This window comes from Papio anubis, chromosome 2, assembly GCF_008728515.1.
Source record: "Papio anubis isolate 15944 chromosome 2, Panubis1.0, whole genome shotgun sequence".
NCBI classification, from domain to species: domain Eukaryota; kingdom Metazoa; phylum Chordata; class Mammalia; order Primates; family Cercopithecidae; genus Papio; species Papio anubis.
In genome coordinates this window covers 174,469,189-174,483,257 of record NC_044977.1, presented here as the reverse complement: position 1 = coordinate 174,483,257, position 14,069 = coordinate 174,469,189, and the positions used below count along the sequence as shown (strand labels likewise).

The following is a 14,069-nucleotide window of genomic DNA, read 5'->3' as shown; positions in this document are numbered from 1 at the left end:
TCTCCTGCCTCAGCCTCCGGAGTAGCTGGGACTACAGGCACCCGCCACCGCGCCCAGCTATTTTTTTACTTTTTATTTTTTATTTTTTTTTTATTTTTAGTAGAGATGGGGTTTCACCATGTTAGCCAGGATGGTCTCAATCTCCTGACTTTGTGATCCACTGGCCTTGGCCTCCCAAAGTGCTGGGATTACAGGCATGAGCCACTGTGCCCAGCAATTTTGACTGTTCTAAGTACTTCATATAAATGGAATCATACGGTATTTGTCTTTGTGTGATTATATTATTTCACTTATCGTAATATCTTCATGGTTCTGTCATGATGTAGCATGTCAGTATTTCCTTTCTATTTAAGGCAGAATAATATTCCATTGTTGGTATATGCCACTAGTTATTACTCTGTGTTTTCTTCTAAGACTTTATAGTTTTAGGTCTTACATTTAGGTCTTTGATCTATTATGAACTCATTTTTGTACATGGTTTTAGGTAAGGGTCTAGCTTCATTTTTCTGCATATGAAGAGCCAATTTTCCTAGCACTATTTCGTGATAAGATTGTCCTTTCCCCATTGAATGGTCTTTGCCCTACTGTCAAGAATAATTTGACTATTTTCATGAGAACTTATTTCTGGGCTGTCTATTCTATTCCACTTGTCTGTAGGTTTACTGTAGCTTTATCCTAAGTTTTGAAATCAGGAAGTGTGAGTCCTCTAGCTTAGTTATTCAAGATTGTTTTGGCTATTCAGGGTCCCTTGAGATTCCAAATAAATTTAGGATGGGTTTTGCTATTCATGCAAAAATATCATTAGGATTTTAATAGGGATTGCATTGACTCTGTACATTGCTTTGGGTAGTATTGACCTTTTTTTTTTTTTTTTTTTTTTTTGGAGACAGAGTCTCACTCTGTAGCCCAGGCTGGAGTGTAGTGGCACAATCTCAGCTCATTGCAACCTCTGCCTCCCGGATTCAAGTGATTCTCATGCTTCAGCCACTCGAGTAGCTGGTATTATAGGCATGCGCCAACGTGCCTAGCTAATTTTTGTATTTTTAGTAGAGATGGGGTTTTTCCATGGTGGCCAAGCTGGTCTCGAACTCCTGGCCCCAAGTGTTACATCCTCCTCCGCCTCCCAAAATGCTGGGATTACAGGCATGAGCCACCACATCCGGTCAGTATTAACATTTTAACAATAGTAAGTTCCAATCTGTGAACATGGAACATGTTTCTATCTATTTATTTATATCTTCTCTAACTTTGTTCACCAATGTTTTGTAGTTTTCATTGTACAAGTATTTGATTTTCCTGGTTAATTCTCAGATGGTTTATTCTTTTTGATGCCATTGTAAATGGAATCATTTTTATAATTATCTTTTGGCATTCTTAGTGTATGGAACTGCAACTGAATTTCTGTGTTTCTGCTGCTTCGTTGAATTCACTTATTGGTTCTAATTTTTTGTGTGTGGAATCTTTAAGGTTTTCTACTCATAAGATCATATCATCTGCAAAGAAAGATAATTTTACTTCTTTCTGTCCAATTTGGATTTTTTTTTAAAGACTTTTAATTTTTGTTACTTAAAAAAGGCTTCATTTTTTAATTTAGCTTTCTGACTCTGTGTTTGTACCTTAAACAATTTCACAACAATTTTCTGCTCCTCATTAAGGAAAGCACACTTGATCCTGTCATGAAAACATTTAGTACACATGGAAACACCATAGGGCCTGCTGACATGTTTCTTTGTTTTGGACCATCGCATAAGAAATTTAGGCCTTACAGCACGAACCCCTCTAAGTCTGCCTGGGCACACACCACATGCAGATTTGGTGCTTTCCCAACCTTCTTTGTATAAAGGTAAACAATTCTATTACCAGGGATTCAGGACAGCCTAGTTTTATTAGTGGTTGTATTGTAGGAAACCCTACGATGTATGTCAAATCCTGGTCCATTCTGAGTGCCTCTTGACAACATCCCTGGAAGCTAGATAACTTTTATGTCTTTTTTCTTGCCTAATTGCTCTGGCTAGAACTTTCAGAACTATGTTGAATAGAATGGTGAAAGTTGGCATCTGTGCCTTGTTCATCATCTCAGAAGAAAATATTTTAATTCTTCATCTTTGAATATAATGTTTTCCATGAGTTTTCATATATGGCTTTTATTATGTTGAGATAGTAGCCTTCCATTCCTGGTTTGTTTTTTTTTTTTTTAAATCATGAAATGTTGTTGAATCTTGTCAAATCCTTTTTGTACATTAATTAATTAATATAGAAATGATTAATTAATTAATGATTTTTTCCTTCATTCTGGTAATGTGGTATATTACATTCATTGATTTTTATATATTGAACTGTTCTTACGTTCCAAGATAAATCCTATTTTACCATAGTGTATAATTATTTTACTATTCTGCTGAAATACGTTTGTTAGTATTTTGTTGACTTTTTGCATCAATGTAAATAAGGAATACTAGCCTATAGTTTTCTTTCTGTGCAGTGTTTTAATCTGCCTTTTGTACCAGAGTAATGTTGGCCTTATAGAATGAGTTAGGAAGTGTGCCCTCCTATCCAGGTTTTTGGAAAAGTAGGATTTGAAGGATCAGTATTTGTTCTTTAAGTGTTTGGTAGACTTCAAAGTGAAGCCATCATGTCCAGGATTCTTTATTGTTGGGAGATTTTGGATTACTAATTCAATCTCATTACTACTTACAGGTCTACTCAGGTTTTCTATTTCTTCATGCTTTAGTTTTGCTAGATTTTGTGTTTCTAGGAATTTATAAATTTCATCTAGGTTATCCAATTTGTTGCTGTATAACTGTCCACAGTATGCTCTTATAGTCATTTTTATTTATGTAGAATTGGTGGTAATGTCCCTGCTTTATTTCTGACTTTAGTAATTTGAGTCTTTTCTCTTTAATTCTTAGTACATCTAGCTAAAGGTTTGACGGTTTTATTGATCTTCTCAAAGAACCAACTTCTGTTTTCATTGATTTTCTCTATTGTTTTTCTATTATATATCTTATCTCTGCTCTTATCTTTATTATTTCCTTCCTTCTAGTAGCTTTGGATTTAGTTTTTCTTTTTCTGGTCCTCTAAGTTGTAAAGTTAGGTTGCTGATTTGAAATATTTCTTGTTTTTCAATAAGTGTTTGTAGGTATAAATTTTTCCCTCAGTACTGTTTTCATTGCATACCATAAGTTTTAGTGTCCTGTGTTTTTGTTTTATCTAAGATGTGTTTCATTCATCTCTAAGTGTTAGCCTATTTCCCTTATAATTTTTTCTTTGATGCATTGGTTGTCTTGGGGTGTGTTTAATTCCCACAAATTCTAATTTTACCTCTTATTATTTCTACCTTCATTTCATTGTGGTCCGAGATAATACTCTACATTACATCTGTCTTTTAAAAATCTCTTGAGACTTAATTTGTGGTCCATCATGTCATCTGTTGTAGAAAATGTCCCATGTGAACCTGAGAAAATATACTATTCTTGTTGGGTAGAGTGTTTTGTACATGTCTGTTAAATCTATTTGGTTTACTGTGTTATTTGAGTCCTCTATTTCTTTATTTATATTCTGCCTAGTGGTCTATCCATTACTGAGAATGGGTTATTAAGTCTCCAACTATTATTGTTGAACTGTCCATTTCTCCCTTCAATTCTGGAAGATTTTGCTTCATATGGTTTAATAATCTTTTAACAGATGCATGTTTATAATAGTTATATCTTCTCGCTATATTGAGAACATCTTATTCATTAAAATATCCTTATTTTGTTCTGTTGTTGTATCCTTTGTTTCTTGTAACATTTATGTTTATTTTGTTATTATGTTTGTTTATTAGTATAGCCACCCCTGTTCTCTTTTGGTTACTATTTGCATGGAACATCTTTTCTCATTGTTTCACTTTCAGTCTATTTGTGTCTTTGGATCTAAAATGAGTCTCTCATTAGAGAGCAGATAGTAAGATCATGTCTTTTTATTCATTCTATTAATCTCTGTCTTTTGATTGGGGAGTTTAATCCATTTAAATAATTACTAGTAAGGGACTTATTTCTGTCATTTTGTTAGTTGTTTCAATACGCCTTACAGCTTTTTGTTCCTCATTTCTTGCCTTACTGGCATCTTTTATATTTAATTTTTATACTGAAACATTTAAATTCCTTTCTCATTTCCTTGTGCATATATTCTATAGCTGTTTTCTTTATGTTTAACATGAGGATTACATCCTTAAGTTATAACACTTTAATTTGAATTTATACCAGCTTATCTTCCACAACATACACAAATTCTGCTCCTTTAACAGCTTCATCCCTGCCCCTTTCAGTTGCTGTCATGAAATTTCATCTTTATATGTTGTTTGCCCAAAAATATAAACTAATAATTCTTTGAAGAGCATCAGTCTCTTAAGTTATGCAGAAAACAAAATATGGAGTTATAAGCCAAAGTTACATATACTAGCTTTTAGACTAATAATGTTAGGGCCTCACTCTGTAACCCAAGTGGTGAGTTAATACTTAATAAACTCATATATATATATACACACACACTAACAGGAGATATATATATATACACACACACACACATATACATATACACACACACACAAATAGGATATATACACACACTAATAGGATATATGTATAAATAGGATATACACACACACACACACACACACACACACACACACACATATCCTATTAGTTCTATCCCTCTAGAGAACCCTGACTAATACAGATTTTGGTAGCAGGCACGGTTCTAGGGGAATAGAATATTAAGGATGGAGTTCTTTTATTGGTTTGGGGGTTTCTGGAGTTGGCTGCTTAATATGATAGACCCCAAAATGCTAAGGACTCTACTTCTAATAGTATAGAAAACACTGATACTCCATGGTGTGAACTTTTTATGGAGTTAGCCAAATAAATGCATTTGACACTCCTGATTCACTGCCTATGAGAGGCAAGGAGTTTAGTGACTCTATACATAATACATTTGACCATATGTGAAGAACCAAGGAATATAATGAAGCTCATTGGTTGCTCCTAAGTTCAGTGGACAAAGTGATGAAAGCAAAAGATGAACTCAGAGATTCTAACTCCCGGCTTCAGAAGAAGCAGATACTAAGTCTCAAATCTGCTAAGATTGCCCTGAGTGAGAGTCTTATCTCCTGTAGAGGAAGAGCTGAAATTGTGGAAAACAGACACAAGCTCTTATCATGCGAGTGGCTGACCTGCAACGAAAGGTGCATGCACAGCCTCACCAGGTGTCTACTCTAAAAGTGAGTGCATTGATTGGAAAAGAATGGGACCCTGCACTGTGGAATGGGGACATGTGGGAGGACCCTGATGAAGCTGGGGACACTGGATTTGTAAACTCTGTAGTGGCAGCTTCCCCGCCTCGACCAACGCTGCCATCAGCCTTTCCGCCTTTGTCTGAGGAGATAAACCCTGCATTGCCCGAGGCAAGAGTGATGGCCTCCCCTGAGGCAGCTGCCAGGCAAAATAATGTTGATTCTCCTCAGGAGCCACCCTCAACACTCATGCTATCTTCTAGACCTATAACTAAAGTCCTCACCCCTAGAGGTGAGGTTGAGAGTGTGACCATGAGTAGGTGTGCTACACTCAAAAAGGGCTGTTTGAGTTCTCTAATTTATATAAACAGAAATCTGGTGAACAGGCATAAAAATGGATATTAATGGTGTGGGATAATGGTGGAAGGAAGACAGAATTGGATCAGGCTGAATTTATTGATTTGGGCCCATTAAGTAGGGACTCTGCTTTTAATGTTGTGGCTTGGGGAGTTAAAAAAAGGTTCTAACAGTTTATTTGCTTGGTCACATGAAACATGGATTAAAAGATGGTTCACTGTGAGTGAGCTGGAAATGCCTAATCTTCCTTGGTTCAATGTAGAGGAAGGGGTCCAAAGGGTTAGGGAGATTGGGATGGTGGAGTGGATTAGTCACTTAGACCTACTCATCCTAGCTGGGAGGGTCCAGAAGATACACCCTTGACCAGTGCCTTGCAAAACAGATTTGTGAGGGAAGCATCTGCAATTTTAAGGAGCCCTGTAATTGCTCTTCTCTGTATGTCAGATCTAACAGTGGGAACCACGGTCACTCGGCTACAAAATTTAAATACAATGAGAATAATTGGATCCTGAGGTGGCAGGGGCCAAGTGGCGACACTCAACCATTAAAGGCAAGGTGGGCATATCTACTGTAATGGACAGCAGAGGCAAAGCAGCAATCAGAATAGTCTGACTTGTGTAGAGCCCACTGGTATTGGCTAGTTAATCACAACGTTCCTAGAAGTGAAACTGATAGGAAGCCTACTGCATTCCTACTTAATTTATACAAGCAGAAAACTAGGTTGAATGGACAAAAGACTAATTTCAATTGGAAAAACAGAGAACCACACCCCCTCAATCAATTTCCAGACTTGATCCAGTTTACAGACCCAGAACCACTTGAATGAAGGGGAGGCCGGGTCACCTTTAGGAAGGACCCCACTACACTACCAAAAATTTATGCAGTGAATCTTTCTCCCATACGTCCCTAAGGAGACCTCTGGGCTTTCACCCAGGTAACTGTGCACTGGGGAATGGGAAATGATCAGAAATTTCAGGGACTACTGGACACTGGCTCTGAGCTGATGTTGATTCCAGGGGACCCAAAATGTCATTGTGGTCCTCCAGTTAAAGTAGGGGCATATGGAGGTTAGGTAATTAATGGAGTTTTAGCTCAGGTCTGACTTACAGTGGGTCCAGAAGGTCCCTGGACTCATCCTGTGGTCATTTCCCCAGTGCCAGAATGCATAATTGGCACAGACATATGTAGCAGCAGGCAGAACCCCCACACTGGCTCCCTGACTGGTAGGGTGAAGGCTATAATGGTGGGAAGGGCAAAACAGAAGCCATTAGAGCTGCCTCTAGCTAGAGAAATAGTAAATCAAAAACAATATCGCATCTCTGGAGGGACTGTGGAGATTACTGCCACCATCAAGGACTTGAAGGACGAAGGGGAGGTGATTCCCACCACATCCCCATTCAACTCTCCCATTTGGCCTGTGTAGAAAGCAGATGGATCTTGGAGAATGACAGTGGATTATCATATGTGTAAACAAGTGGTGATTCCAATTGCAGCTGCTGTACCAGATGTGGTTTCATTGCTTGAGTAAATTAACACATTTCTTGGTACCTGATATGCAGCCACTGATTTGGCAAATGCCTTTTTCTCCATTCTTGTCCATAAGGCCCACCAGAAGCAATTTTCCTTCAGGTGGCAAGGCCAGCAATATACTTTTACTGTCCTACCTCAGGGGTATATCCACTGTCCAGCTTTGTGTCGTAATCTTATTCAGAGAGACCTTGATCGCTTTTCACTTCCATGAAGTATCACACTGGTCCATTGCATTGATGACATTATGCTGACTGGATCCAGTGAGGAAGAAGTAGCAAACACACTGGACTTATTGGTGAGACATTTGCATGCCAGAAGATGGGAAATAAATCCAACTAAAATTCAGGGAACTTCTACCTCAGCAAAATTTCTAGGAGTCCAGTGATGTGGGGCTTGTTGAAATATTCCTTCTAAGGGGAAGGATAAGTTGCTGCATTTGGACTCTCCTACAACGAAGAAAGAGGCACGATGCCTAATGGGTTTATTTGGATTTTGGAGTCGACGCATTCCTCATTTGGCTGTGTTACTCTGGTGCATTTATTGAGTGACCCAAAAGGCTGCCAGTTTTGAGTGGGGTCCAGAACAGGAGAAGGCTATGCAACAGGTCCAGGCTGCTGTGCAAACTGTTCTGTCACTTGGGCCATATGACCCAGCAGATCCAATGTTGCTTGAAGTATCAGTGGCAGGTAAGGATGCTATCTGGAGCCTTTGGCAGGCCCAAATAGGTAAATCACAGTGGAGGCCTCCAGGATTTTGGAGCAAGGCCCTGCCATCTTCTGCAGATAACTACTCTCCTTTTGAGAGACAGCTCTTGGCCTGTTACTGGACTTTGGTGGAAACTGAACATTTGACTATGGATTAGCAAGTCTCCATGTGACCTGAACTGCCTATCATGAACTAGGTGCTTTCTGACCCATCTAGCCATAAACTGGGTTGTGCACAGCAGCATTCCACCATGAAATGGAAGTGGTATATGTGATCGGGCTCAAGCAGGTCCTGAAGGCACAAGTAAGTTACATGGGGAAGTGTCTCAAATTCCACCGTCTCCACTCCTGCCACCCTGCCTTCTCTCCCCCAGCCTGAACCAATGGCCTCATGATGAATTCCCTGTGATCAGCTGACAGAAGAGATGGTTCTGCATGATATGCAGGCACCACACTCGAAAGTGGACAGCTGCAACACTACAGCCCCTTTCTAGGACATCTCTGAAGGAAAGCTGTGAAGGGTAATCTTCCCAGTAGGCAAAACTTCAAGCAGTGCACCTGGTTGTGCACTTTGTATGGAAGGAGAAATCTACAGATGTGTGATTATATACTGATTCAAGAGCTGTAGCCAATGGTTTGGCTGGATAGTCAGGGACTTGGAAGAAGCATGACTGGAAAATTGGTAACAAAGAAATGTGGGGAAGAGGTATGTGGATGTACCTCTCTGAATGGTCAAAAACTGTGAAGATATTTGTACCCCATGTGAGTGCTCACCAACAGGTGACCCCAGAAGAGGAGGATTTCAATAATCAAGTGGATAGGATGACCGCGTTCTGTGGACACCTCTCAGCCTCTTTCTCAGTCATCCTTGTCATCACCCAACGGGCCCATGAACAAAGTGGCCATGGTGGCAGGGATGGAGGTTATGCATGGACTCAGCAACATGGACTTCCACTCACCAAGGCTGACCTGGCTACAGCCACTGCTGAGTGCCCAATTTGCCAGCAGCAGAGACCAACACTGAGTCCTCGATATGGGCACCATTCCTTGGGGTGATCAGCCAGCTACCTGGAAGCTAGTTGATTATATTGGACGTCTATCATCATGGAAATGGCAGAGGTCCTCACTGGAATAGACACTTACTCTGGATATGGGCTTGCCTAACCTGCACACAATGCTTCTGCCAAGACTACCATCCGTCGACTCACAGAATGCCTTATCCACCATCATGGTATTCCACACAGCATTGCCTCTGATCAAGGCACTCACTTTACAGCTAGAGAGGCATGGCAGTGGGCTCATGCTCATAAAATTCACTGGTCTTACTATGTTACCCATCATCCTGGAGCAGCTGGATTGATAGAACAGTGGAATAGCCATTTGAAGTCACAATTATAATGCCAATTAGGTGGCAATATTTTGCTGGGGCAAAGTTCTCCAGAAGGCTGTGTATATTCTGAATCAGCATCTAATATATGGTACTGTTTCTCCCATAGCCAGGATTCATGGAATCAAGAGGTCCAGGAATCAAGAGGTGGAAGTGGAAGTGGCACCACTCACCATCACCTCTAATGATCCACTAGCAAAATTTTTGCTTCCAGTTTCTGTGACATTATGTTTTGCTGTCCTAGAGGTCTTAGTTCCAGAGGGAGGAATGCTGCCATCAGAGGACACAACAACGTTTCCATTAAACTGGAAGTTAAGATTGCCACCTGGACACTTTGGGCTCCTCCTACCTTTAAGTCAAAAGGCTAAGGGAGTTACAATGTTGGCTGGGGTGATTGACCTGGTCTATCAAGATGCAATCAGTCTACTACTCCACAATGGAGGTAAGGAAGAGTATGCATAGAATACAGGAGATCCATGAGAGTTTCTCTTAGTATTACCATGCCCTGTGATTAAGGTCAATGGCAAACTACAACAGCGCAATCCAGGCAGGACTACAAATAGCCCAGACCCCTCAGGAATGAAGGTTTGGGTCACTTCACCAGGAAAAAAACCATGACCTGCTGAGATGCTTACTGAAGGCAAAAGGAATACAGAATGGGTAGTAGAAGAAGGTAGTTATCAATACCAGCTACAACCACATGACCAGCTGCAGAAATGGGACTGTAATTGTCATGAGTATTGCCCCATTCTTTGTTAAAAACATGTTCGTTCACGTATACACTTGTACTAAGAAAATATCTTCACTTTATTTCCTTTTTCCTTTATCATGTGACATAAGATTTATTGACTTCACATCAGCATTTAAGTATTGCTAACTTTATGTAATAGTATTTGGGTTGAGAACTGGTGCATTTCCAATTGTACAAAGAATAGTTGTATTATGTTCTGCATAATTATGACCTTATTATTGTCTTTATTTGAAGACTATTTATGATCTCAGGAGATGTGTACAGGTTCAAGTTGCCAAGGGATGGTTAACACTGAGTGTCAACTTGATTGGATTGAAGGATACAAAGTATTGATCTTGGGTGTGTCTGAGAGGGTGTTGTCAAAGGACATTAATATTTGAGTCATTGGGCTGGGAAAGGCAGAGCCACCCTTATTTGGGTGGGCACCATTTAATCAGCTGCCAGCAAATATAAAGCAGGCAGAAAAATGTGAAAAGGAGAGACTGGCCTAGCCTCCCAGCCTACATCTTTCTCCCGTGCTGGATGCTTCCTGTCCTTAAACATCAGACTCCAAGTTCTTCAGTTTTGAGATTTGGACTCGTTCTCTTTGCTCCTCAAGCTTGCAGACAGCCTATTGTGGATGTTGTGATCATGTAAGTTAATACTTAATAAACTCCCCTTTATATGTAGGTATATAAAAATATATGTGTGTATATATACACACACACACACACAAATACATATATATACACATATATACACACACACACACACACACACACACACATATATGTATGCTATTAGTTCTGTCCCTCTAGAGAACCCTGACTAATACACTAAGACTCAATAATTTCAACTGTTCTGCCTTCAAGTTTGCTGATTCTTTCTTCTCTGTGTTCTAATTTGTCTTTGAATCCCTGTAGTGAACTTTTCATTTCAGTTTTACTTTTCTGTTCCTAAATTTCTTTTGGTTTTCTTTTAGATTTTCTATTTCCTTATTCATATTTGTCTTTTGTTCGTACATCATGTTCTTGACTCTCAAAATCTTCCTTTAGTTCTTTAAGCATCTTTAAGACAGTAGCTTTAAAGTCTTTGTCTAGAAGATCTGCCATCAAGTTTTTTCAGGGACAGTATCTGTTGATTTTTTTTTTTTCCTTTAAATGAGCCATACTTTCCTATTTCTTTATAGGCCTTATGAAGTTTTGTTGAAAACTGGACATTTAAGTCTAACAATGTGATAAGTTTGAAAATCAGATTCATCCTCTTCTCCACAATTTGCTGTTTTTGTTATTGCTTTTGTGTTTTTTGTTGTTGTTGTTGTTTTTTATTGTTGTAGGCTATCTTTGTGCCAAGGATCAGCCTGAACTAAAACTTTGAGTGTTGCTCAGGTCTTTTCTGAGCCTGCACCTTTCCCTCTGCCTGTGCAGTCACTTTCTAATTTTCCCTGTATATGCAGTTGGTTTTAAATTTCCTAGTGTTTAATGTCTGGCTTTCACAAGAGGAAAAATGGAAAAATGAAAGTGGTGGTGCAAAAGGGTGCCAGCCCTTTAAATCCCCTGGAAGTCACTTCAGCTGAAGGGGGAGGGGCTTGCAAAAATGAGGGAGATTATAATAACAGTAGCTGCCTCTTTCATTGTCTGAACCTTTGTGATCATCAGCAGCAATAGATGATTACAGCACAGATCCCCAATATTTGAAAAACAAGGTCGTTTTTGCCCACCTCAGCTCCTGTAAGCTATGTGCAAGATGCTCCAGAAACATGTGCAACTGTCTGCCACAGGACTGGGAATGGGGACTGGTAGCTGCAACTGTGTTAAGAGCTGGAGTTGATGGAAATTAACTGCAGCATACAGTCCAAGCCTTTTCGTGGAAGTTTCAAGTCTTCAATAGACTCGAGTTCAAAAATAGTTACATTAGACAGATTCTTCCAGGGTCTGATTGTTGTCTAGGTGGAGAGACATATTCATGGTGCTTCCTACTCTACCATCTTCCCAGAATCCCATCTCTGAATACTTTCAGGAATATCAAGGCTTCTTTATAAGAGAGGAAGCTGGATTTCAGCTATGTTTATAGCTACCTATTAAAAACTAAAATATATAAACTAACATCAATTATAAATCTACAATAAAAATATTACCTTCAACTATTTTCTGGAGTATATCTCAGTGTATTAATAAGTAGTTCCATTTATCAGGGGAAAACTCTATTATCTGTATGACTAGAGAATGACTAAGTACTATTGTGCTCTTAACAATAAAATTAATTAAGTCCGAGGTCTCATAAACATGTCAACCATGTACCTATTAAATTAACTATTTAAAAGACTAGACAAACATGATTGAACCAAAAGAAAATAGTTAAAATTTTCATAGCAAAACAAAAAAAAATTTAATTTAAATGCATATAATGCAGGTCTTTGTAGGCAAATTTATGTCTATCCCACCTTAACATATGTACTGCAAAATACAGAGAGTCCATATTCAGTGAAAATCCTGAAATATTATTTAATTAGTTGTTAAAGTAATTAGTTTAGAAGAATTAATTTAGAGGGAAATGATGTTGAAATAGTGTATGAAGTAAGATTTAATCAGCTATAACCAGAGAAAATTATACATGACTATCATTCTTCATCCGGTTTTAGAAAAAGTGATCAGACAACTTGTACAATTTACATACCTCTCCTCTAGAAAATATTTTTAAAACTCTACATTGTTTAACTATACATTACTTTTCGTGTAAGTGGTCCTGTCTTTTTTTCTGAAGTCGGGGGCATGTATTTAATATCTGGATCAATGTGATGCAGTATAGAGATAGCATTTGAGGATATAGGAGCTCCAAAGTGGAAAGGACCATAAAAGATTAAATCCCTGGGAAGTCTAGGCAATAGAGCGTAAATTGGAGTCAATACAATCTCCATCTTCAAAGGAAGGGAAATCTCAGCTATCCTGAGCTAAGATTCTAAGGTCAGCTTCATGAGCAGCTAAAAGATTCCCCTATCCTTTATAAAGGGGCCCAGATGGAATATTCTATCCTGTCTTCTGTGATTGCCAGCAGAAGTATCTAGGAGCACATTCAAAACATCAGAGCAGAGAAGATGCCTCATGTAAAGATGACTGGATCACAACTAGCATGAAATTGGTTGATATGGCGTTATTCCATACTTAAATGTTTTCACAAAAACAGCCTCCCCTCTTACCTGCTTCAAACTGAATAGTATAAAATACCAAACAAAAGAGTAAAAAATACATAGTTTTTACTATATATTTGCCAAAGATATAGTAAAAGCCCATTTAAAATTACCCCAATATTTAAAGATTTCATTTTACTGTGGATTAAATTGCATGTTTTAAATACGTGTATGTACTTATTTGTATTTCTAAATATGTACACATCTCACTATTAACAAAACAAAAAACATCCAGCTGGATGCAGTAGTGTATGCTTGTAGACTTAGCTACTTGGGAGACTGAGGCAGGAGGATCACCTGAGCCCAGTAATTCAAGGCTGGCCATCGCAAAAAAAAAAAAAAAAAAAAACAGAAAATACTAAAATTAAGTAAAAGGTATCCACATTTCTGACATCTACTTTTTATCAAGTTTTAATGAAAGCATGATTTGCAGATGAAAAGTTTCAGTATTATCGAAGATGGCCGAATAGGAACAGCTCCAGTCTCCAACTCCCAGCGCCAGCGACACAGAAGACCGGTGATTTCTGCATTTTCAACTGAGGTACTGGGTTCATCTCACTGGGGAGTGCCGGACGATCGGTGCTGGTCAGCTGCTGCAGCCCGACCAGCGAGAGCTGAAGCAGGGCGAGGCATCGCCTCACCTGGGAAGCGCAAGGGGGAAGGGAATCCCTTTTCCTAGCCAGGGGAACTGAGACACACAACACCTGGAAAATCGGGTAACTCCCACCCCAATATTGCGCTTTAAGCAAACAGGCACACCAGGAGATCATATCCCACACCTGGCCGGGAGGGTCCCACGCCCACGGAGCCTCCCTCATTGCTAGCACAGCAGTCTGTGATCTACCGGCAAGGCAGCAGCGAGGCTGGGGGAGGGGCGCCCGCCATTGCTGAGGCTTAAGTAGGTA

General features: G+C 39.3%; 1 protein-coding gene across 1 annotated transcript in view; it reads right to left on the bottom strand.

The window, feature by feature from the left end:
* ZCWPW2 (zinc finger CW-type and PWWP domain containing 2) overlaps positions 1 to 14,069 on the bottom strand; it is a 158,723-nt gene that overhangs the window by 71,565 nt on the left and 73,089 nt on the right. The window contains 2 exon segments of the mRNA XM_031663787.1: positions 13,057 to 13,075; positions 13,394 to 13,399. Of these exon segments, the coding sequence (XP_031519647.1) occupies positions 13,057 to 13,075; positions 13,394 to 13,399 (25 nt within the window).